The sequence below is a fragment of the Ornithodoros turicata genome, chromosome 8 (assembly GCF_037126465.1).
Source record: "Ornithodoros turicata isolate Travis chromosome 8, ASM3712646v1, whole genome shotgun sequence".
NCBI classification, from domain to species: Eukaryota; Metazoa; Arthropoda; class Arachnida; order Ixodida; family Argasidae; genus Ornithodoros; species Ornithodoros turicata.
Genome location: NC_088208.1, coordinates 7,587,458 through 7,610,488, shown reverse-complemented (window position 1 = coordinate 7,610,488; position 23,031 = coordinate 7,587,458). Strand labels below are relative to the sequence as shown.

General features: G+C 43.2%; 1 protein-coding gene and 2 non-coding genes across 4 annotated transcripts in view; 1 reads left to right on the top strand and 2 right to left on the bottom strand.

Moving 5' to 3' along the window:
• The window catches only part of LOC135366439 (nostrin-like), a 29,728-nt gene that overhangs the window by 800 nt on the left and 5,897 nt on the right, over positions 1-23,031 (bottom strand). For both annotated transcript variants that reach the window (XM_064599140.1, XM_064599139.1), the window contains exons 2-10: positions 19,478-19,563; positions 19,228-19,308; positions 16,752-17,051; positions 14,864-15,092; positions 10,789-10,908; positions 6,334-6,442; positions 6,192-6,280; positions 4,725-4,853; positions 2,253-2,523 (exon numbers count right to left, since the gene is read on the bottom strand). In XM_064599140.1, coding sequence (XP_064455210.1) covers positions 2,253-2,523; positions 4,725-4,853; positions 6,192-6,280; positions 6,334-6,442; positions 10,789-10,908; positions 14,864-15,092; positions 16,752-17,051; positions 19,228-19,308; positions 19,478-19,563 — 1,414 coding nt within the window. The remainder of the gene's footprint in view (positions 1-2,252; positions 2,524-4,724; positions 4,854-6,191; positions 6,281-6,333; positions 6,443-10,788; positions 10,909-14,863; positions 15,093-16,751; positions 17,052-19,227; positions 19,309-19,477; positions 19,564-23,031) is intronic.
• On the bottom strand, positions 22,170-22,272 carry LOC135367620 (U6 spliceosomal RNA). Its single transcript, XR_010414498.1, has one exon. It is a non-coding gene; the product is annotated as a U6 spliceosomal RNA (small nuclear RNA).
• Positions 22,313-22,416, top strand: LOC135367621 (U6 spliceosomal RNA). The gene has a single exon (XR_010414500.1). It is a non-coding gene; the product is annotated as a U6 spliceosomal RNA (small nuclear RNA).

Genomic DNA, 23,031 nt, shown 5'->3' with positions numbered 1-23,031 from the left:
TGTTGGATTTACAAATCAGAGGGATACAGGCAGGCAAGAGAAAACAAGCAAAATAAAAGTGCAGCATCCTCCCAAGATCGCCTACAGTTGAACCTCGTACGCGAACAAATAATTTCCATCGCTCGTACGCGTCTCCATAGAAGCCAATGTATTTCTGTGCTCGATTTCATGAAATCCATTCGTTTCGTTAGCTCCATTTAACGAAGTCTCTGGGCAACGAAAGTCGACGACAGCCTTCTCCATGTCCCTTTCCCTTTCACCACGAGAAAAGAGGAGAAGCATTCTCCTCTCCACTGTCATCACGCGAGTTTTCGTTGGTTACTGTGGCTGTCACATGCTGTTAGCAGGCTGTGAAAGGAGAGTGTAGACGTGTGCACCGTCACGACCGGAAATTTTGAGTACGACAACGCAGCTTCCAAACTGGTGCTTCGTGGACTGCTTTGGACCTGTTTTCGGATGCGAAGACGCACAATGTAGGTCTCTTGCAAAGTCTAATTTGCTTTTGTTGATGCCGATGACAGTGGGTTGCGGTTTTATGCTGTCTATCGCTCGACTTTGTTCGACTGACTTCTTTTTCTTCGTGCCGGTGGTGAAATGGGCATGATGCCACCGCCAATCAAAGTTCCATCGGCGCTACCCATGCAGCACATCTTGGCCCAATATTGAACCAAGATTGGGCCAATATTGGTCCAGTATTGCCAATATTGGTCCAATATTGGGCCAATGCAAACAAGAAATGGGTACCGTGTAGACGTTAACGTCTACACGATACCCATTTCTCGTTCTCTTCGGTATTCCACGGCGATGTAGTCACATTCTTTCTGGAATTTTCCCCTTGTACATGTGTCATAAAGCGCCCTTATCATAAAGCGCAAGTGGGTCAACCAAGAAACGTCGATACACGAGCGCGCAGGGGAACCACGAGAGAGCAGCAGAGGCCATCCAGTGTTACAAACGTTCCAAGCGACATTCTGCATAAATTACTTTTTGCCTAGCATTATGTGATGAATAAAACCTGATATTTTGTGCCCCTCATAGCTCGATATCTGTTTTATGACAAATGGCGTTTTGTGGTACGCGCGGCGCAGGTGGGGGCAGTCTTGTTTTTTTTTCTTTTTTCACTTGGCGTGTTCTGCTTAACGAATTTCTCTACTTAATGAAAAGAAAAAGGCCAACATTTACAAACTCGTTATAAAAAGGTTCAACCGGCTCATCCTGCACACTTTTCCAGCTTTTCGTAAGTCTTCTTAGCTTTGCGCAAAGAAAACTAAACCTCAAACTCTGTCAATATCTCTCCGTGCGTCGCTGTCGTTAAATTTGTGTTCGTTGCAGCACGTTCAGCTGTTTAAATGCCAGCGTGATCAGTGGTGTCAGGCACTGCAGTCACGACTGATCGAGTTAACCCGCTAAAATGTCGCAGATCGATAGAAATCCTTACATAATTCTGCAAGATATCGAATATTTCGTGAAAAATAGACGATTCTAAGGGAAACAGCCGGTTCCGCGAGACATGGCCAATTCCACAGATTCGCAGACAGCTAGGGACTCTAAATGTTCAGCCATCAAGCATTACAACAGTAGTGAGACAGGTCAAACAATCAGCAAGTAACTTTTTGGATGGGGTTCACATGCTGAAATCGCAATGCCAAAACACTTCCAGACATTAAGATAACTCATTCTTCCTCTTTTACAGTTACAGTTTTTGAAGCGTGAATGCGCAAGATGATGTAAATAGTTTGAGCCACGTGTTTTATGGTTAGACCCAGTACAACCATTAATGCAGACACTGAGCAACACGAAGTACAAAGCATGCACAAAAGCTGATTAGCATCTCGTGTTCATCTGAAATGCAAGAAGTGTTTTCTTTTTCTTTTGCATTTTATTTTTCACCTAAAAAATTGGCTTTTCCACCTGGCTTTACCGAATCCTACAGATCCTTGATTAAAGCTAAATTTTTAAGCCCTCTCTGATTTTCCCAAAAACTTTAAAGACTTCAGTTTCAGCAGCAAACAGGTTCTGCGAGACCATTTAAAGTAACAATCTAAAGACTCAAAGCTAAACAGATGCTCTCACATATGTTCCAATCATTCACTGTCACCATACAAATTATTTCCATTAGATTGATGTCACATTATTTAGCATTGATTTAGTAGTAGTAGTGACTCTATCATCTGTCGGCGTCGTGCTTGCTTTGACGTAGAAATGGGATAACTTAACACTTGCACATCACTGGTGAATTTCCAGACACTCACCAACATTAAGCGGGAGTTCGTCGTCCTGTTGCGGACTATAGTCATAGAGGGCTCTGCACTGATGTAGCCCTCCGTCTGCTCCTAGACACAATCTCTGTTCTGCATCATCCTCAGTGTCTGTAGACGTGTCTGGCCATCCATCAGCAGGCTCCCGCTCTCCCGATGGTGACCTCTTCACCGAACGGTCGTCTGTTACGGGACTCTCCGGAATTACATCCGCCTCTCGCATCCCCACCCAGGGAGGAACCTTCAGGACAGTTTGAGGTAAACCCTGCATGTGGTACAAATGCAGCCGAGATGAGAATGTGGTGAAAATGGCTTGTGCTCAGAGAGGACATTAAGATCGGCAGTCACAGAGGTATATCTAGGGCAGTGTTTCCCAAACTTTTGGTGGTGACGGACCCCCGGAAGCGATGAGAACCAATTCACGGACCCCCCCCCCCCACACACACACACCGTCACAGCCAGTGCATAACCAGCAACCTCGTCAGCTGCTGCATGCTTTCGATACAGCTTCGGAAACGATTCCGGACTGGTTTCTTCCTGTTTGTATGTGTATGACGCGGACAAACGTGCATGACTTTTCTATCAGAAATTAGAAGCTAGCCGTTGAAGCACGCTTGTAGCAATTTTGGAAGTTCTGGGTGTTTGGAAATCGGGCAATATGTACGAGTGCGTGTTTGTGGGGACGAAAATCCTCACTGAAATGTGAGAGACGGTCGCGGACCCCCACGGACACTCTCGCGGACCCCCAGGGGTCCGCGGACCACACTTTGGGCAACACTGATCTAGGGTTCCGCATTTTCGGCATTCATTTCTGGGATGATGCGCCAGGTGTTTTTTGGCGTTTAAAGTGGAGACAACTTATTATAATGTAACCGCTTACAGTGCGGGACGACTTATAATGCAGCTTTTTCCGACCCCCAATATTCTTCCCATTGAACACAATGTATAGGAATACTGCTTGTAATGGTCCATCCCGAAACGAGATGCAGGTTATACGTAGTTTCAGACTTCTCTTTGCATGACGTCGCCTGTTTTATGGATGCCATCTGTGACACGATCAATGCGCAAGACTTGCGGAACAATCTTGTAGAGAACGACTTTGTTTCTTTGCGTCTTTGTTTGGACACTTTTGACGGACACAGATGTCTGCATCTGCGAGCAAACGGTAGAAACGATAGTGCAAGCCATCCAACCACGCGAAGCGTGCATACCAGGGAATTGCTCGGATGATGATCAGGACTTTGTGGCAGCAGAGATGTCCAGCAAAGAGGCGATAGAGTGTGTGCACAAACTAAGGGACTACTGTACCCAGAATGGACTGAGCGATGAGGCATGTGGTTGCCATGCCATTGTTGAGGACATTATCGACAAAAATTGCGGCATTTTTCGAGGCTCCCCGAGAATGTTGAATACACTGTTTTCTTTGCAAGGAAGCTCCGTGCTGGTCAGTCCAGTTCACAACACGGTATGACAGAAAGGTGGGTGCTCAATCTCGGGCATGTATTGGCCTAAAAATGTTATTGGTTATGCATTTGGTTATAGTGCGGTACTGCTTATCGTGCGGATTTTTGGCGGTCCCGCAACATACGTTATAAGAGGTCTCCACTGTATATGTTTTGTCAAATTCGGATATTTATGGCATTTTGAAACGTTTCCGCCGGAAATAGATGCCGAAAAATTGGCAGCTATCATGACTCATGGAAGGAGGGCAGCTGAGCAGGAGGACACTGAGAATACAACAATTTCATTCCTTTGCTGGAGGGTTCCATGTGTACTTGAACCCCTTCCACCTACAAAAAAGTGCTGCAGCAGAAGGTTTACTTCGAGGCTAGTGGCTCTGCAGAGCAGTATTCCACCTGGAAGCAAGGTGAAGAAAAAACAAAATTGGGATGCCCCGGAGTAAAAAAGTACAATCTGGTGCCAGCATTTTCGCCACGCAGCACCATATGCAAGAGCATAATTCCGAGTTTTTTTTTAAATATGCCGAATTTCAAACAAAAAAATTGTCGGCGGGTGTTTTTTGGCAAATGTCGAAAACGTGGAACCGCAGGTATGTCTCAGGCTGCTCAGAATGTAGTCTCTACATTGAGAGTGGAAAACATAGAAATATATAGAAACCTAGAACATAGAAAACAGAGAGGAGAAAACATTTCAGCTTCTGCAGCAACCATCATGATGAAGCCCTTCTTTTTGTTTTTTTACTTCTATTTTGTTTTTTCACACGCTTTATGTGCATGTGTCGGTGCCAGTGCAGGCTGTCCCCTTTTCACGACATACAGCTAGGTTCTGTACCGCATGTTTTCCATGAGTGTCAACTGGTTGTGTTTACAAAGCCTCGTTGAGGTTACAAGTGGTAGAAACTGTTAGTATTTCAGTTGTCTGACCAACTTCAACATGAAGAGGTTGCTCTTTAGTACCCTTTTTGAATCATTGGTAGTCTGCTAGAAATGTCTGAAATCTGCTTACATGTCTGTCACGGCGTAGTTCCAGATGCGCAGCCAGAGGATGGTGGGGCCTAGGGCGACTCTCCAGCCCCATCAGAACACACTGGACCTTGTGCCGTGATGCTTCCAGAAATGCCAGCATTAATCTCAGCTGCAGAAATTAAGTTGAGGGCACATGAAATGTCATACACAATACAGATATACAGATGATACACAATACAGAGCACAACAAATGAAGCAAACTGGGATTTGTTTATTTCATGTGCCACCAGCAATGATCACGTGATCATGATCACAAAATAAAGTTGTTCTTTTGTTTGCATGCATGGCTCTTGCAAAAATTTTGTGTCACACATGGCACGAAGTTGCTTATGCAGGGTATTTCACCTAACATGATAAAAAATTGTATTAAAAAATCTACATGTCTCAATATTATGGGGTCAACGCTACAGTCAAACCTTGTTACAACGAAACACGATATTATTAAATTAGCGCTAGAGCGAAATAATTTGGATTCCCCGGCAGAGGACCACAAAGATCGATGTATTTTAACTCCCGCTCCAACAAAACACTTTTCAGCCGCCGCCTCGATACAGCGAAAGAACGAGATAAGGTGTATGACCCCAAAGCAGGCTTCCGGGTCACGAAAACAAAGGGCGCAAGCAGCATCCCGTTCCCGTGGCGAAGGGTGGCACGCGCGATTAGGGTCGCAAGGAATCTGGTGCCTACAAAAGCAATGTTCTTTCTAGCAATGTGCAAGGCTTTCAGACCCCTGAAGAAATTCTATGTTGTATTTTTGCTGATAATATGGTTCTCACTGAATTTCTGAACAAAAAGTCAAGGGTTTTTCAAGGACTGTTTAAGGCTCGGCTTTTATTTGACCTGGGATGTAAAACACATTTTATGACCAGGGCTTCAATATTTCACAAAAATATTTATAAGCTACAGGTATCACATGAGGGAATACACGGGGACTGTACTAGTGATCTGTTCACAAACATGATTGACGACTCCTGAATGTTAAAATCATCGGACAGAAAGCAAAAATTAATTAATATGATGCAGGGCGCCGTTGATTTCTTGAAGGTCATAGGATAGAAAGGAAGGTTGATTAATAGGCTGAGAGACACAGTTCATTGCTCACGCTGCTGGTTTCCGCTGCTGACTGCTAACAATAGGTGTGGTTTCGAACTATATTTCTGACTCCAGGTAAGTTGTATTTGCATTAAGAGCTCCACGAGAACAAGAAAAAGATGCAAAATCAAGGGTTTTCGAGGCCTGTGAAAAATTTCAATGTTTTCCAGGCCTTGAAAAGGGCATTTTCAAATTCAGTACTTCATTTTCATTACCATTTCAATTCATTACCATTCATTTCATTTCAAATGGTATTCAAGGGTTTCAAGGACAACTGGGGAAAAATGTGGTAAGTCCAAAATGCCTCCACAAATTTGAAGCAAAATTTCTCAAAAGAGTAAGAGAATGCAGGTACCTGTTTGAGGTTTTCATTTACTTTAATTTGGGCATCGGCACTGCCAAATTTCGGTGACTCTTGAAACACCTTTGCCAGGTTCTCCACCCCTGTAACAAAATGACAGGTCAGACACCGGACAGACTTAAAACATGGTGCATACCTTGTTTGCCTTTTCTCTCTGTTTCCAAGTCTCTCATGAGCATTTGCAGCAACGCCTCCAGGGCTTGCCGTCGACGGTCCGGTTGCATTGGGTTTTCCAGGTCTTCTGCCTGCATTAATCGCCTCAAAGGTTAGGGAACAAGCGAATAATGCGAACCTAGTGTAAATCTGTAGCAAGAGTACTGGTAAATGCAACTACGCTTCACATAAGCCTGAATGCAGTGCTGCTGGAATGCAGTTTGAAGTGCTGCACGGTGGTAAGTTAAGTAGATTATGTTTGACGGGCAATAAGTTACATATTAAAAGAGAAATTGCATGCCTTTTGTTGTCGCCCATCTTTTCACTTGAGTTTACAGACTCTTAAAGTGTCCTATATGTTATGGTGAACCTGTCATATCGGAGAGCAAATTATGAACAGCATTTATATCTGTAGGAAGCCTTTCCACATACTACGAGTAATTTTATCAAATTTTAATTATACAAATTTAATTTCCTTGAAATGTGCAAAGCTAACGTTTTCTTGCCAGAATCAGAAAGCATATTGTGGATTCTCCCAAATCTACCACAAAATATGCTGCCTTGCTGCAGCAAAACATGCAAAAACGGGCACCTTGAAAAGCACAATCAGTGCTCACTGAGCGAACACACAGTGCTCACACGTGAATCACTGAGTCACGCTCAGTTCTCCGTCAAGAAGCAGCACTTGAAGGACACTGACCTGTCCCTTCAGTGTCCATTCTGACTATTCTGCTAATAACAGCAGCAAGGTTCCAAAGCCACACGCTGATATGGGAATAAACCTACAACATCTGAATCCACATAGAGGGCCCCACGGTATCCCATTACACTCTAAAACCCTGCATTTTTAATGAAAACCATGGGCAATACCCGTAGACATCGGAGTAGTCCCACAATATCGTAATCCAGAGAGGCAGTCCCACAGTATCCCATTACAGCGCAAAACTTGCTTTCTTAATAAAAACGATGGGTAATACTGGTAGGTATGGGAATAGTACCACAATATTGTAATCCAGATAGACAGTCTCGCTGTATCCCATTACAGTTTAAAATCTCGCATTTTTACTGAAAACTGGTAATGCCTGTAGACATGGGAATAGTACCACAATATCGTAATCCAGATAGACAATCCCACAGTATCCCATTACACTGCAACACCGGCATTTTAAAGAAAACCATGTCTAATGCCTAAAGCAACAGTGAGAAGGAAACAGGAAAAAGTGTGGCCACCATCTCTTCCAGCAGCTTCTTGCATCAGCATGACAAAAAACTGAGCATGGCCAAGCAACTGCGCCTCCCAGGCAACGATTTTTGCATTTTTCCCAAGTGTTACCACTGCACTAGGTAGTGTATTTTGTGGTGGACACAAGTAAATACACAATGCACTTCCTCATTTTGGCAATATACGTTACTTTGATCTTGCAAATATCAGAGATAAATAAAAGAAATTACAACTTATTTTTAATTAAAATTTGATCAAATTACTTGTAGCCTGTGGTGGAAGTTCGCTACAGATAAATGTCTCGATTCCATATTTGTCGACAGCATGCTTTTTTAAGAGACAAAATCTTGACATGGTTACCGAAACACCCTGTATGTGAAACATGCACTCTGCACGTGTTTATCATCTCTTTCAACAATGTATTGGACATTTGCCAAATGTTTTCCATGCAGCAAAATGTCCTCCCATCAATACCGTAATTCATACTGATCATGCACATTCCAGCTATTGCACATATCAACCAACTTTCTAAAGAAATGTTTACCTCTTTCAAAGGCTAATAGCAGACAATGCAAGAATGTTTAAAACACCATGATTCGTTAAAGGGATTATCACGTCTGTCCCAGTTGATTCCAAAACTATAGTGCAGTTTCACTCTGCGTATCAATCGTAGTTTCAATCGCATCACTGATAATATATAGTTTTTATATAGTTTTATTAGCTTGTCCATAAACAGCGCGATGGCCTTCTAATATGGTACAATGGTTAGTACAAAACAGTGGAACATGAATTAGTAAAACATTGTACAATCAAAAACGTCAATGTCACAAGACGCTGCACACTGGCCAGACGACTCAGTGAGCTAAATCTCGGAACATTAAAAAGACGACACTGGTGGAAAGTTCTCATTGGTGCATGAAAACTATTTGGTTCGATCAAACACTGGCTATCGAAAATGGCATGAACGCATTTGCACAAAAATATAATGTCTTGACTTTTGCGCCTCGCAACCACCGTTTCAATGCAATGACTCAGTATTCTGTTATACTCATAAAAATATCGTCTCCCGAGATATCTATCAAAGTAAATTCTGATAAATCGGCATTGTACATTTTCTATGGTCGATGCCAAAACGTTTACTAATAAAATACGTAAATAAAATAGACGTGAAAATAAAAATAAATAAATAATAAATTATATTATATTATAAATAATAATAAATAAATAAATTAAATAAAATAGAATAAAAATAACGCCAAAAATCTGATGCAAATTGGAGGCCCTGTTCCTGTGCAATTTGATGTAACACATGGCAAGAGCAGACGACGCATATTGAGAGTATGCCAGGATTCCCTCTCTGGCAACATCACATGGACAGGGCCAATCAGTGAGCACTGTTTGGCACGGATGAGACCAATCAGGGAGCGGCTGGAGGGAACTTGGTAACCTTGGCGACCGACCGACTGAGAGGCGGGCGAGTGAGCCGGAATACTAGGGGACGACATCTGCTCTGTGATTGGCTTGCAGAATGTTGTTTCTGGTTAGCGTAGGACGTGTTCGTACAGCCAGGAGCGTAACACCGTGTTCCACGGAACACGGCCCCGTCAGAACTCGCACTGGTAAGTGAAAGTCGGCATATTTACCGAGGACTTTTCACTTAGTATATTGCAATGCGAACGGCAAGCAGACGGCTTTGGAGACAATCGCCTCCGCTGATCTCCCATTCGCGTGCCTGGCTTACGTCATCATGATGTTAGCCGCAGAGGGAGTGCAAATCTTTAAAGTTTGTTTATTTAATAAGTAAGCTGTTTTCAAGAGAGAAACTTTGCCAAGTTGACTGTGCAGCAGTGATAAACGTTACCGTATCGGTCTCATACATACAGTGAAACCCTCATATAACGATACTGATGGTAATCGCGAATTCCATCGTTATACGGGGTACATCGTTAAACGAGGGCTGACCTCAATAGCGCATCCCCGAAAAGTCGCGCGCCACCCCGCGTGAAGCAAAACAAAAAGAAACAGATGCGAAGAAAAAACGCGAAGCTGTGTGACATCGCACTGGCTTGGGAAAACAGCCACCAGAACTCGTGGAGAGAATCACGGAACATATCGGGCATCTTCTGGCAACACTACACGTCACCATTCCGCAAGTCGGCTTCACCTAGCGCCTGCGTGCTTTAGGAGAAGCTTGCTTTAGAACACTGTCGCGCGACTCGCGGGTTTAATTCTTTGATGCGAATTTCGGATGATACGAATTCTTTCCGCTACCCCGTGAGATTTGTATAATCGAGATTGTACTGTATCTTATCGCGGTGAAAATCGCCGCGAGGTTACGCGCACGAGACAGCGTCCCACATCGTTATATGAGTACTCGGAACCGCAGCCTCCATCGCTGTACGCGGGTCGTTTTCCCGAAGAAACAATGTATATTTTGACGGTAAAATCATGAACCATCGTTTTACGAGGGATATCGTAATACGCGATATCGCTATCCACGGGTTATACTGTACATTCCTGGATGCAGTAGTCCCTCTAAAGGGATGGTCGCATCGAGGAACTCATCTGTGAAGCAGATACCACTACGTCCTGCATCGGCCGACTATCTTCTTGGCCAATTTTTCGTATGGAGAAGTGCATAGATAATAAATAAACAAATTTAGAAGACGAGCACTTGCTTCAACAGTTGCGGAGGCTCCGGCAACAATGAGACCGGCGTGACGTCGCTCCCCAGCAGGGGGAGTAAGAGGGACTTGGCGCCATCCAGATATTCGCACTTCCACGACATCCCTTTCTCAAGGCCGTGATCTGATTGGTGACCTTTTTTTTTTTCAGAGAGGGAATTCCGGCATACTCTCAACATCCGGCGTCTGCTCTTGTCGTTCTCGTGTCCTTGCCCTTGCGTCCTTGTGTCCTTCTTGTCGTATATATCATCGAATAGCAGTCAAACTGTGCCGCTATGCCGTGTGGGATTTCGATAACGTGGGCAGTGGTCAAAGGGGAGTAAAAACGACACCACAGTTTCGAAATTAACGGGAATGAATGCTACCGTCCCCTTAAAGCCAACAGCCCTGCATGCATCTGAAAGGAAAAAAACTGGTGCTCTGAATCTCTCTATGCTATTTGCTACCTTTGGAAGGGGCTTTCAAAAGCTGAAAATTTTGTCGTCTCTTTGTCAGTCTCTCCAACACTTCAGGAATGTGCAAATTTACTCACGTAAAAGTCCGGCAACAGTTGCTCCGGGACGTCCGGTCCAGTTGCCCTTTCCTGGATGGCCTCTTGGATGTCATGGCAAATGTCCACGTTGGAAGACACCCGTTGTACTGCATTCAGCGACTGGACGGAATTCAACGTATTTACTACAAAATTATTTCACAGCTTGATCATGCACACACAAACAGGATGGCCTCAAGCCTGCCTCAAACTGAGCACTCAGCTCTTGACCTATCAGAAGCGTCATAGCAAATTTTTGCAAACACTCTATTAGGAACCGAGTCTAAATGAATCAATATCAGAACCGGTATATTCAAACAGATGATCCCAGTCACATATGTCACTATTTCCTTTTGTGTGCAACAGCAGAGCAATTTTCCAGATTGGCAGTGGCCGGAAAAAAGACCGAATAGTGCAGCAGTCTGAAAAATCAGACCGATCATTAAATCAAACTTTCTTTCATGTCAACTGCACTAAAGAAGTCTGTAATTGAGCCCTGCCACATGTGGTGCCTGTGTTTGATCTTGTATTGCTACCTGGAGGATGGGGCAAATCACAATGCTTGACCACATTGTGTTGAAAAAATATTGCTATGAGCACGTGATATCCGTCCTGATCCCCAAAAGAGCCACCGCCAAAAGCTGCTCACCTACGCTTGCCGCAGCCGTAGCAGCACCTAGCGGTACAGTTTGGAAGTTTTTTTAGCAGTCTCGCCTAGGATTCCCATTACCAATCCAATCCAAGCGCACTATCCAAACTGGTAGTTTTCGAAGTTGCCTCCATAGTACAGTGAACTAGAAGAGGCATAGCACAGCGAACGACAGGGACTGCTGCCCTTGGGACAGCTGTCAGAGCAAGGGGGGAAAGTTGCGGCGGCACTGCTATCGCCAAATACAGTGTGCAACCTGGTTGCGGGCATGCTTTACAAAGTGCGTCGTCTGCGTCTCAACAATTTTGCGAATTGAGATTTTTGTTCTCTTCTATATTCTGTTGAGAACAATTATGTAATTGTAATTGCAAATAATAATTGTATTCTTATTCTGCACTTCCACCTTGCTAACTTTATAGTCTCTATAGTCGCCTATTGCAGCTTCACCACCGGCTGCCAACAATGCGGCAGTCACAAGGAGAGTGCAGTCGTTCCACTGTACTGTTCTAGTTCACTGTTGCCATAGTGACGAAAATAATCGTATTGGTGCTTGTCTGCAAGCGTTGTAGTCCGGAAAATCGGCCCTTCGGACTTTGTTCTGACCGGAAAAGTGGTTGTTAGAATGTATTAATCGTATGGCAAAGGTCACAGTTCCCCGTATGAGTCCGAAGTATCAAATGAGCCTGAATAATCAGTGTTCAAAAATTCAGGCCACTGTATGTGTTGTTCTGATCCCTTCATGGTAGCCATTAACAAACATTTCTTTTTAATACTGAATTTTATTAAAATTATAGCTTGCATTCCTGAAACTGGCTAGGTGCGGCACTGGTCGCATTTCCATAATGTGCGCCAAATCAAAAGTGGGGCGTGAGGATGATTCAGAAATGAAGTGTAATATGCACTTTGTTGTGCGATGCAGTTCATGAGCTGTTTCACAATTTCACAAAATTTTAGGGGGTCTCCTGCAGATTTTGGGAGATGTAGGGGGGGGTCTGGGTAAATCACTGCTCTGTGTGCAATCAGATGCTATTCATGATATTCGGGTGTTATAATGCTTTTGAAAAATTATTTTCTCGAATCTAAGGACCACCTTTCTTTTTTTTCCAAATGAGGCTGTCCAAAGTTGGGAGGGGTCCTTACATTCGAGGAACAGGTAATTTAGGAACTCTTGCAAAACATTATAACTTAAGTAGGGGTGTGCGAATCCGAATATTTTAAGTTGAATCAAATATCAAATCGAATGGGGAAAAAAATTCCGAATACCGAATCAAATATTCGTGCAAAATTTACAATATGCGACTTTCGCACTAAAAGTTTCCATTTTGTAGCCCATGGCTTTAGTGCAATATTTTCTGCGCATTAACTGTCACAAGAGAGACGTGCAATTCTTCCGCTAAGAGCCCCTCCTCTTTAATTTTACGTGAGAGGGCTTCCTGCTTTTCAGGTGAGCCCACACTTAATGGAGTACTGGAGTGGTTACCTTAATTTCAAAATTTTATGTCGGGCAGTAGCATGTTATACATAGGGCCTGACTTTTTAGGGTTAAACCCGTATCTGCCCGATATTTACCCCCCGAACGAAATCTGTAAAATTTGGGTTTAACCCGAATCTACCCGAAAACATCCGGGTCGCGTGGCACACTCATAAGCGTGCATTAAAATAAACTTTGATAACATTGCTAAACATTAGTTCCATGTTAAGACAAATTTTTATTAAACAAAAAAAAAATCACCCGAATACACCCGAATTCCTGACGACAGAATATGCAGTAACGGGATTTAACCCGAATACACCCGAATTTTCAAATGAAAAATATCACCCGATATTTACCCCCCGAATTTGGCCAAAAATAAAACCCGAAAAAGTCAGGCCCTAGTTATACAGATGAAGCTAATTGTTTGAGACAACCACAGGCCATTTGTGAAACAAACGAATTGGCATCCTGCCTCAGCTTTGCCATGAACACCCTTTAGTTTCTTTGCACTTGCCCTAGGAAGTTGCACTACTGAAATTTTAGACATCAAGGACATCTTTAAGACACCCTTCTTGTTCGTGGGCTGTAGTCATTATTCGAGAGTCCTAACTTTTTAAAGGTACTGTAAAGCAGCACCGATCAAATGTCATTTAGTGTGGCTATTCGATAGTCCAAGCCACCAGGACAAAAACTGTGCAAGTTTCATTCCAATCGACGGTGCAGTTAATTAGAAAATTATAATTAAAGATTAGGGGCAACACTGTGCTAGGTATTCACCTAGGTATCCACATTGCATGCGTATAACACTGGGCCCGACATAACAATCCACCATAAAATCCACCCCTGCAATCCACACAACGATCCACATCTGAGGATAAACGTACAGTGGCTAGTAATAAACGGATAAGCGAACTGAAATGAAATGCTGAGCCGTTGAAAAAAATGTGTCAGACGTTCAAGAAGCCAGACAGCGTCGGGACTTGTTTGTTCACAGAGGTTCACAGAGAGAGTTTGTTCGTTCGAAAGAGGCCGCGAACAAAAGGAGCGCGCAGGCGCAGCAGAGAAGTAGGGAGAGCCCCCATCGAACAGCGGCCAGCACTGGGTTACTTCGCAAAAACAGGGGTTAACAGGTTAAACTGTTAACAGGGGTTTCAGAATGCATATGTAAACAGGAAAACTAATAATATAGTTACTAAAATAACAAAGTTCCGATGTCATAGTGTGTAATACCAATTTTCAGTGTTGCCCGCTGTACAGGGGGTTGTTTGACACCAGGCGTCGCACCGCTCCACTACGCCGCATCTTTCATGGCAAATTAAAAATATTTATAGCGCGTTGTCGGTCGTATGGTTCCGCATATGGTATTTAGAAGCAACAAAGTCTCTAGTCACATCACCGGCATATCATGCTTGTCTACTGCTTTACAGTACCTTTAAAGGCAACCTCACAGACATTAAATCAAAGTCCCTCGTCGGCACCGCTAAACTGCATGTGGGAGGGGCGCCACCCCTTCCACAGACGATGTCTACAAAACTAACTTTGGATAACGTTATCTTAAACTAAACACTGTCCTGCCTGTGTTGGTCCTTCAGGACATCCCCACCAGCAATGGGGTAGCGTATCGCCTCTGACAATGAACCTCCTCACTCTCCGTCTCAAAAGAAAGTTGTTGTTGTTGTCGTGCAGGACTCAGTCGGGGACCACGATACGCTCTTCTCACGGGTGCAGGATTTTTCATTATTTTTTTTTTATGGTGCGCGGAACGGAGGCCTCGTAAGCGCTCTGTAGGTCACCTGCGCCTGTCGTTCTTTCGTAGGAGATACAGCTTTTATTCGTTGCAGAACGCCCCAAAGCAAAAAAACAAAAGAAAAATTTTGTGGTCACCTCACTGCCCCTGTAAAGTTCTACGCTGTTACGCATTCTGTAACAAAAAATAGAAGTGCGAGAGGACTTACTTGCTCGCGTGATGGGCCAATGTGGTCCAACAACTGAACGTAACGCTGAAGAGCATCTCTGGCAGCGCTGAGTCGTTCTTCCTCCAGCACTTGGAAGCGCTGAGCTGCCTGACTCCTCAACTGCTGCCATTCTTGACGCACTCGTTCAGTGCTCACGCTTGCCGCATAATACTCTCGATGTGCGCGCTCAAACAGCTCCTCGCTGCGCCTCCTTTTTGCCTCCAATTTGCTGCGGAAAGGCATGTTGTCAGGCAGAAAGCATGATACAGTGCAAAAAAAAAAAAAAGAGAGACAGAATCCACAACTACCACCATATTTACTTGCATAATTGAGGTGCCTTTTTACTCAAAAACATAGAGGGGGTACATTACTTACAAGAACGGTATCCACTGACTGCAGAAAAGCATCATGAACAAAGGGAGTCACATATTTGGCAGCAACTGCGATTAACCTCGTGCACTGCTTCGTTGATTGCTCTCTTCACCTCATATACAACTACGGCATGAAGTTTTTGGGAAATATTTTTTTCCAAATTCAGGGAGTAAAAATTGGGCAAATAAACGTGTGCACGCAAATTCCGGTAGGAAAACTTACAGTACGCTAAATTCAGGAAGAAATCAGGCTCAGTTACTCAAAGTAACTGAACTGGTTCTGTACAAATGGTGAAGTGACTGTGTTTGCTGCCAAACGTCTCAGTGAGGGCAGTTTGGCAGGTAAAAATCTGGTTTCACCCTAAAGAGACAACCTTCAATTTGGGTTGCAAATTTGGGGAAGGATTGCATTAAACCCTAAAACTTCAGGCTCTATCTACAACATTTTCACCACATTTGTTGGTTCTCCCTGTACAGAATGCATGTGGCTTGAGTACTTCCCTCGTTCACTCCATGGTAGCAGGAGCCACCTGATATAGGGCGGACATGTTGCCGAAGCCACGGTGCATTAAACGCACAAAATAAAAGTGCCAAAACTTGTGTAGGCAAGTTGAGGATTAATTAACACCAAGTATGTGAGTTAATAGGGTGGTTATATCTTTCTTTTCTGTATGGCCAAGTTTTGAATTCCGGTTGGCCCATGGATACAATGCATGATTCGAGCCTGAAGTTTTTGGGTTTAACCCGATTCTTCCCCAAATTTGCACCCCAAATCGAAGGTTGCTTCTTTAGGGTTAAACAAGATTTTTCCCCAGCAAATAGCCCTCACTGGGATGTCTGTAGGAATGCACTAACTTACTTGTTTGGCAGCAAATGCAGTCGCATCACCGTACCAGTCCACTACAGTTAGTTTGAGTAACACAGCCAGATTTCTCCCCGAATTTAGCCTACTGGAAGTTTTTTCAGCTGAGTTCGCATGAATGTAAGGCACATATGTTTATTTTCATTAGTTCGGGTAGCGTGTCATCGTATTTATCTTCGTTTCTGTTTCACAGCATCGAAGGAACATGTTTATTTACCTGATTTTTACCCTCCAAATTTAGAAAAAAATATTTCCCAGGAACTTCAGGCTCTATGCATGATACAGGTTTCTACATCCTTCTTTCATTTGGCTTCCACAAAGTCTGTCTGGTGAGCTTATTTAAAGAGATAATTCTCACCCAGAAATCGAGGAGAATCAAGGGTCTGGTGAACAATCACAACCTTGATCAATTCACACAATCACATTCCTTTACAATGGTTGGAGGTGAAATCTGCACCTGACATCAAATCTGACAGTCTCGTCATGCCTGCAACTTTAACCTCTGTCAGTTAGAAATTTCCAAACCTCTGTGTCAAAAGTGTGGGCATGTACTCTGAAAAATTGCAGCTGCACGGAGTTTCAAACACTTGTGACACGCACGGCACAGTTTACGACCGAAAATGTGCGCCAGATAAATGGGGGATGAGTACGCTACCTCGAAACCTCAGTACCATCCTTGTTGCTGCTGGAGTCCGGGGCGAGGAGTCGCTCACGGTCTCGAGTCCGCTCGTGGGCTTGTCGCTTGGCACGGAGTTGCGCGGAACGGCGATCTCGCAGCAGGCGGGCTTTACGATCTACAGCTGCTTCGAGGGCCTTGCGTACGGGGGCCTGTGCTTCATGTAGGGTCCGCAGTGCACGATGCACTTCCTGCAGGAGAGCTACTGAGAGGGCACGATGTAATTCCCCTTCACATTCCATGTCTTCAGAGACGCCAAGCCATGCCTGTGCTGTGGTGCTGAGGGAGAAAATGCACGTTAACGTCTTTCAGCACCGCTACATGTGTGCATACAGTGTATGACGTCTTCAAGCTCAACTAATTAGTGCTTTACTGCCACACTTGTGGCGTTTCTGTTGTATAGTGTGTATCCTTCTATCACATTGAGAGCCTCAGTGCCAACCAAGGACAAGGATGTTTCAAGATGCTTAGGTGGTTTCGCAGTCAGGCTTTAAGTTGGGAGAGGACCTTACCCACATGGTAGGACATCACATCCTGTTTATTTTGTACTTATATTGCTTCGTGGCCATGAGGCCTTTCATCTCTCAACAGTAAACTACCCGTCATACATGTCATAGTGTCATATATGTGTATCAAAGTGCAGATATTCGATCCGGTTGGAACAGTGCTGCCCTTGAGAGGACTGCTGAAGAAAGCACTGTGTGCCGCAATGTCATCACCCCCTTTTTTAGTTCGGGTTAATAAACCTCTTCCAATTTCCTTCAAACTCTTTGCCTCAAATCTCCACAGTTCCATTTCACTCTCATGATCATTCGCACCATTTAACCTTCAGAGACACATGTGCATTTACGCATATGCACACACGGGGTAACGTCCTATGAAGGTTTACCCCATACTGCAGTGCCACGCAATTATTGAATGAAAGTAAAGCAATGTACGTGTCATACATACTCTGAAGGTGAGTCAATTCCAGTGAATAATATCTATGTGATCCATCATTGTAGTGCACAATTATAACTCCAAATGTGTGAGCCCGTTAGTCAAAACAATCAGAATGCGTCACTGTGTTAAGGGAAAATGTGTCACGCATCAAAATGTGTCACATCGCTGATCGCAAGGGGGGTCAATTGTTCTTGACAACAACGCCATTTGCTTTGTTTTTGTCTACAGAGTTAATATATTTTGCATTTTAATACTGCACTGGGATGCTTAATGACTTCGAAATTTACAAGGATTGCATTACCTTCCGAGTTTTATGCGTACACAACACAATACTACACCTGCATTGAGTAATTGCTGGGTGCAGACAACCTTGTACATAAGACGCTCCCCTGTATATGTGCTCAGAAAGTGAGTGGCATTTAATTCTTAAACACAGGCTGCACGACATAACCACTCACAACCAGCTCTGTAATGCCCATAAAGGTTTCGTTACATGTACACTATGGGAGACCCCAGACAACACAGTGACGTCCTGTGGTTGTCACAGGGTATCCAACATGGGAAATTCAGGATGTCTCTGGGAGCAATATCTGTGATGTGTTTGGAACGTCCTGAGGAACTCCAGATGAGACATCCCAGTAAATCCCGAGGACTACCTCCGGGCAATCCTCCGGCGGGTACGTCACCAGTTACAATTTTTTATCACTTTAGGTGAAACACCCTGCATATATGGTATCAGCAATGTCCGTCTCAAATGGGTGTCCGTAGGGGCTTAGCGTTAAGTTAGTTTAAAATGAAGATGGCTTGTGCAGAGCAAGTATTGATTCGGTGCAGTATGATTAGCTTGCTACAACTCGTATTCTTTTTCACTCCCCAGCGATTACTTTATGCAGAAAATATGCGCATTTATGGTGACGATATGTCATAACATAATCCATTCTAGATTTTATTGCCCAGCACTTCTTTCCCTCATCCCTTTTAACACACCAGCTAAGATGCTAAGATTTTCATATGTGTTTCATTTCGATAAACATTGTGGTAGCTGTCCTTTATCACGCGTTATGGCTAATTTTAATAGTATCTCTCGTGAGTAACAATTTGGACATTTTTGCGAATTTTAGATCTTCTTTCTCTACTATTGCGACTCTCGTATGATTTTCTCTTGACTTTAATATGTAGTGTTTGCTTACTTACCACTATTTCAGACTCTGTATTTCAGACTCTGTATTTCAGACTCTGTATTTCAGACTCTGTATTTCAGACTCTGTATTTCAGACTCTGTATTTCAGACTCTGTATTTCAGACTCTGTATTTCAGACTCTGTATTTCAGACTCTGTATTTCAGTACTTGAGTATCTCCTATGTTCCTGATGTGCCACCTATTACCTTTACTAGTTTCTATTATGTTGTTGGTTGTGTTTCAATTTGGAGTGCACCATCACCTAGGCAACTGCCATTCATGGGCACCATAAAAATACCAATAAATAAATAAATAAGAATACACGAATCTCACCCATAGGCATCTCTTGCAGCACGTGAAGTCCTCAGAGCCAGCTTTGCAAGACCTTTGCCATAGGCTGCCTCTAACTCAGCCCTGCAAATTGCGGAATTCATTTCGTTTACGACTGTCCGCCAGCAGGCCTCTGCTTATTTGATCTGGGTTTTTTACATCTGCACTCTTCTTGAATCCTAAAACTTTTGTGCTGGCAGACAGTGTAGACTGTGTAGCCTAAACGAAAGTTTAAAATATTGCACATACGCACCGTTCGTGCGCGATTGCAGCCAGTTCCTTGTTGAAATCGGCACCTTGTTTCACGAGATGCCGTAATTCATCAAATCCTGTGGGACCCTGCAGATGATCACGGAAACAAGGAACCTCATTAGTGGGGCCTGGGCCAAAATATGCACAAAGGTCTTCCAAGATGTGCACACAAATATGCAACACCAAACAATGCGCAAAATATGCAGGAAGACTGATGCAGAGAATGTTGCTCCAGGAGCTTTTGCATAGCTTGGGACTTGATCCGAAAGAGCACTCATGTGAGCAAGTTGGGTACATTCTCTTTTGGGTACATGTATGGTTACATATTTGGTTACATACATTAACAAACGTGACGGAGCAAAAACGAAGGACGAACACACCACAGGTACAGTCTCTAGCAACTGATGTTTGTTTACACGTGGAAGGCACCTGAACGGTTCCGTACAGCACTGCACGGTACGGTACTTGTGGCGTGCTTGTCCTTCGTTTTTGTCTGTTAATGTCGGCACTTGAGCACCTTATTTTTATCAAGCACAACTTCTAGCATCTCCAAGAGACAGGTTTCAAGACGCCAACTTTTGATGCAAATAAGGAGAAGTTAGAACATAGCACCACTGGCCACTAAGTCATTTTTTGCGCCAATGTCTTCAAAAAGGTGTTGAGACACACACAGGGGCATTGGCACACATTGTTTTTTTTTTTTTTTTGTTCAACTCGCTGACTACTTGTTGTGAATCCTGTTTCATTAAGTTCATTCTGGCTGCTTGGCAGTGCCAGCCAAACCCATTGATTGTGTAGCACAGAACAGCCTAACAGCGAAAGCATAGCATAGGTGTTTAGCTGGAACACGGGCTTTGGAAGACCATGTTCCTGTTTCAAATAACGTGAGCAGTGTAAAAAAAGTCATGGCAAACGTTTAAAAAACATTTGAATGGCCCTGAAATATTACATAATATGCAAATAAATGCACCTTTATTAAATGACGCCGGAATTATATGACGATCAAGAAGAAATATGCAATTATGTGACACACTGTAGATTTGCGTCGTCATGATAGGTAATGTGTAGAAAAACATCAGGGTACCGGTTAGAACGTATCCTCTGAATAAACTCCTGGGTCCTACCCATTAGTCTCCCAAGTTCAAATATTTGCAGTCTCAATAGTCTTTTACAGGGTGTTTCACCTAAAGTGATAAAAAATTCTAACTGGCGATGTACTCGCTGGGAGGATTGTGGTACTTTCGGCAATTACCTTCTGGAAACTTTTGCGACCATTGAGGAAGGCTTCGGAAATTTTTAATTGCGGGAAATTTAGTTTTTCAATTGAACTTTGAAAATCTCCAAGCGAACCCCACTTTTTTTTTTAACAGAAATATGAAGTCCTCCACGGATAACCGCAGACCCAACAAAAACTATGCCGGTATCGCAACAGAAATAGTCGAAAAAGAAACGAGTAAAAATTATGCTTCAGCTCCGCCTGCTTGATTTTTGGCAAAGAAGCATGGGCGAAATGTTGTTTTGTTTTCTTTGTGATGAGTCGGTTGTCACCAGCACCAAGGTCAACGCGGGGGAAAGAAAGGTAAAACAAGAAGGGGGAACACTTCCTCCTCTCCCTGCAACTGCTGTGCGCTCTTCTTTGTGACAATCGAGCAGGCGGGGCAAAAGCAGAATTTTTTCCAATTTTTTTAGACAATTTCTGTTGCCATACTGTGCATAGTCCTTGTTCGGTCTGTGGTTATTCGTAGAGGACTTCATATTTCTGTTAAAAAAAAAAAAGTGAGGTTTGCTTGGCAATTTTTTCAAACTTCAACTGAAAAATTAATTTCCCTCAATTAAAAACTGTCCAAAGCCTTCCTAAGTGGCGACAAAAGTACATAGAAGGTAATTGCCGAAAGTCCCACAATCCTCCGGAGAGTACGTCTCTAGTTAGAATTTTTTATCACTTCAGCTGAGACACCCTGTATAGCCTCGATTACCATTCACCTTCTTGGAGACCCTTGGAGATAAGTCTGTTAGCATGTCTTGGGTGCCAATATGTGTTTTCAAATGCTGATTTAATTTTACGTTGTTTGAATGTTACCCTTACTGCCTTGCTTTGCATCTGTTGCTCATGAAAGTACCTCCAAACAGTTATACCTTTAACACATCCCAATTTTTTATGCCACTACATCCATTCTGCCTTATCACATTTCTTTCCTATATTCGACCAACGTTATTCGATGCTTGGCTGATGATTATGCAATGGTGTTCTATGGCACGTGAGAGGCTATACAGCAACTGTTCGCCACCAATGGTGGACAGTGAACACACAAATTAGAACTAGACTGGCCAGTTTACAAATGACACGTGAATTTTAATTTTAAAGATCACTCGAAAACTACTAATTACTTGAATAACCAATATCGCTTAAATCATTGTGCACCGTTCTAAAAGATGGGCCAAAGGGGCTGCCTGCGGCACTAGGGACGAGTCAAGCGTTAAAGAAATCTTGAAAACTGCGGAGAGTTCCCACTGATAATAAGACTGATAAATAAATTAATAAAAAATATATTGCTAAATATACGATAAATTGTTAATAATGATGATTAGACGAAATGAAAGCATCTGGCACCTGTACCCAGCGTTAAACATTTTGATGAAGGAACAAATAACCGAGAGACGCGGGACACGAAGACAAGCACAAGAGTTCTCAGAAGAATGCGGAACGCTTCACAATTTTGCGTATCATCCTTGCACAGGGGCCATGCTGATCTTCTCTGTATCGTTCCAATTTTAGTATATGTACTTTGGAAGTATTTTTACTTAGTACAAGTACAAGTAAGTACTTTACTTGGAAGTACTTCCAAAGTACATATACTAAAATTAGAACGATACAGCGAAGATCAGCATGGCCCCTGCGCAAGGGTAGACAGGCAAAATCGTGAAGCGTTCCGCATTCTTCTGAGAACTCTTGTGCATGTCTTCGTGTCCCGTGTCTCTCGGTTATTCGTTCCATCATGATCATGCACCAGTTAGTCTGCGTCCTATCCCTTTTATTAAACATTTTACCTGTGAGTAAACATGTGATGCATCATGCTTTATTACTTGCGTATAAATTACTACATAACCAAGTTTCTATGCCACACATCGACATCGTCTACAATACTAACACTGCATTCACTGATATAGATGAACCTCTTCTAGCAAACGAAGGTACTGAAGGCAACCAAACTATTAAGAAGAAAAAAAAATGGAACAGAAGGCGCAAACACGCAGAATGGAAAAGCAAAGTGCAGTTCACTGAGCATGAGACTGAAAGGCACACTTGCACCTCTACAAAAGGCTCTTATAGCATCTAAAAGTGTTCAAAAAGGCTACAATTCGATAGAGTCGATAAAAATGTAGGCAACCCCCACAGTGCCGCGTTTTAGGCATTTATAGGCAAATGCCTAAAATTCCGATTAGATTTACGAAAATATTTCTAATTACCAGTCTCACAATATTGTCCAAGATTATAATTCATATACCGCGACACGGGAAGCTCCAGGAAATACTGCTGCTGCTTTTCGTTTTCAA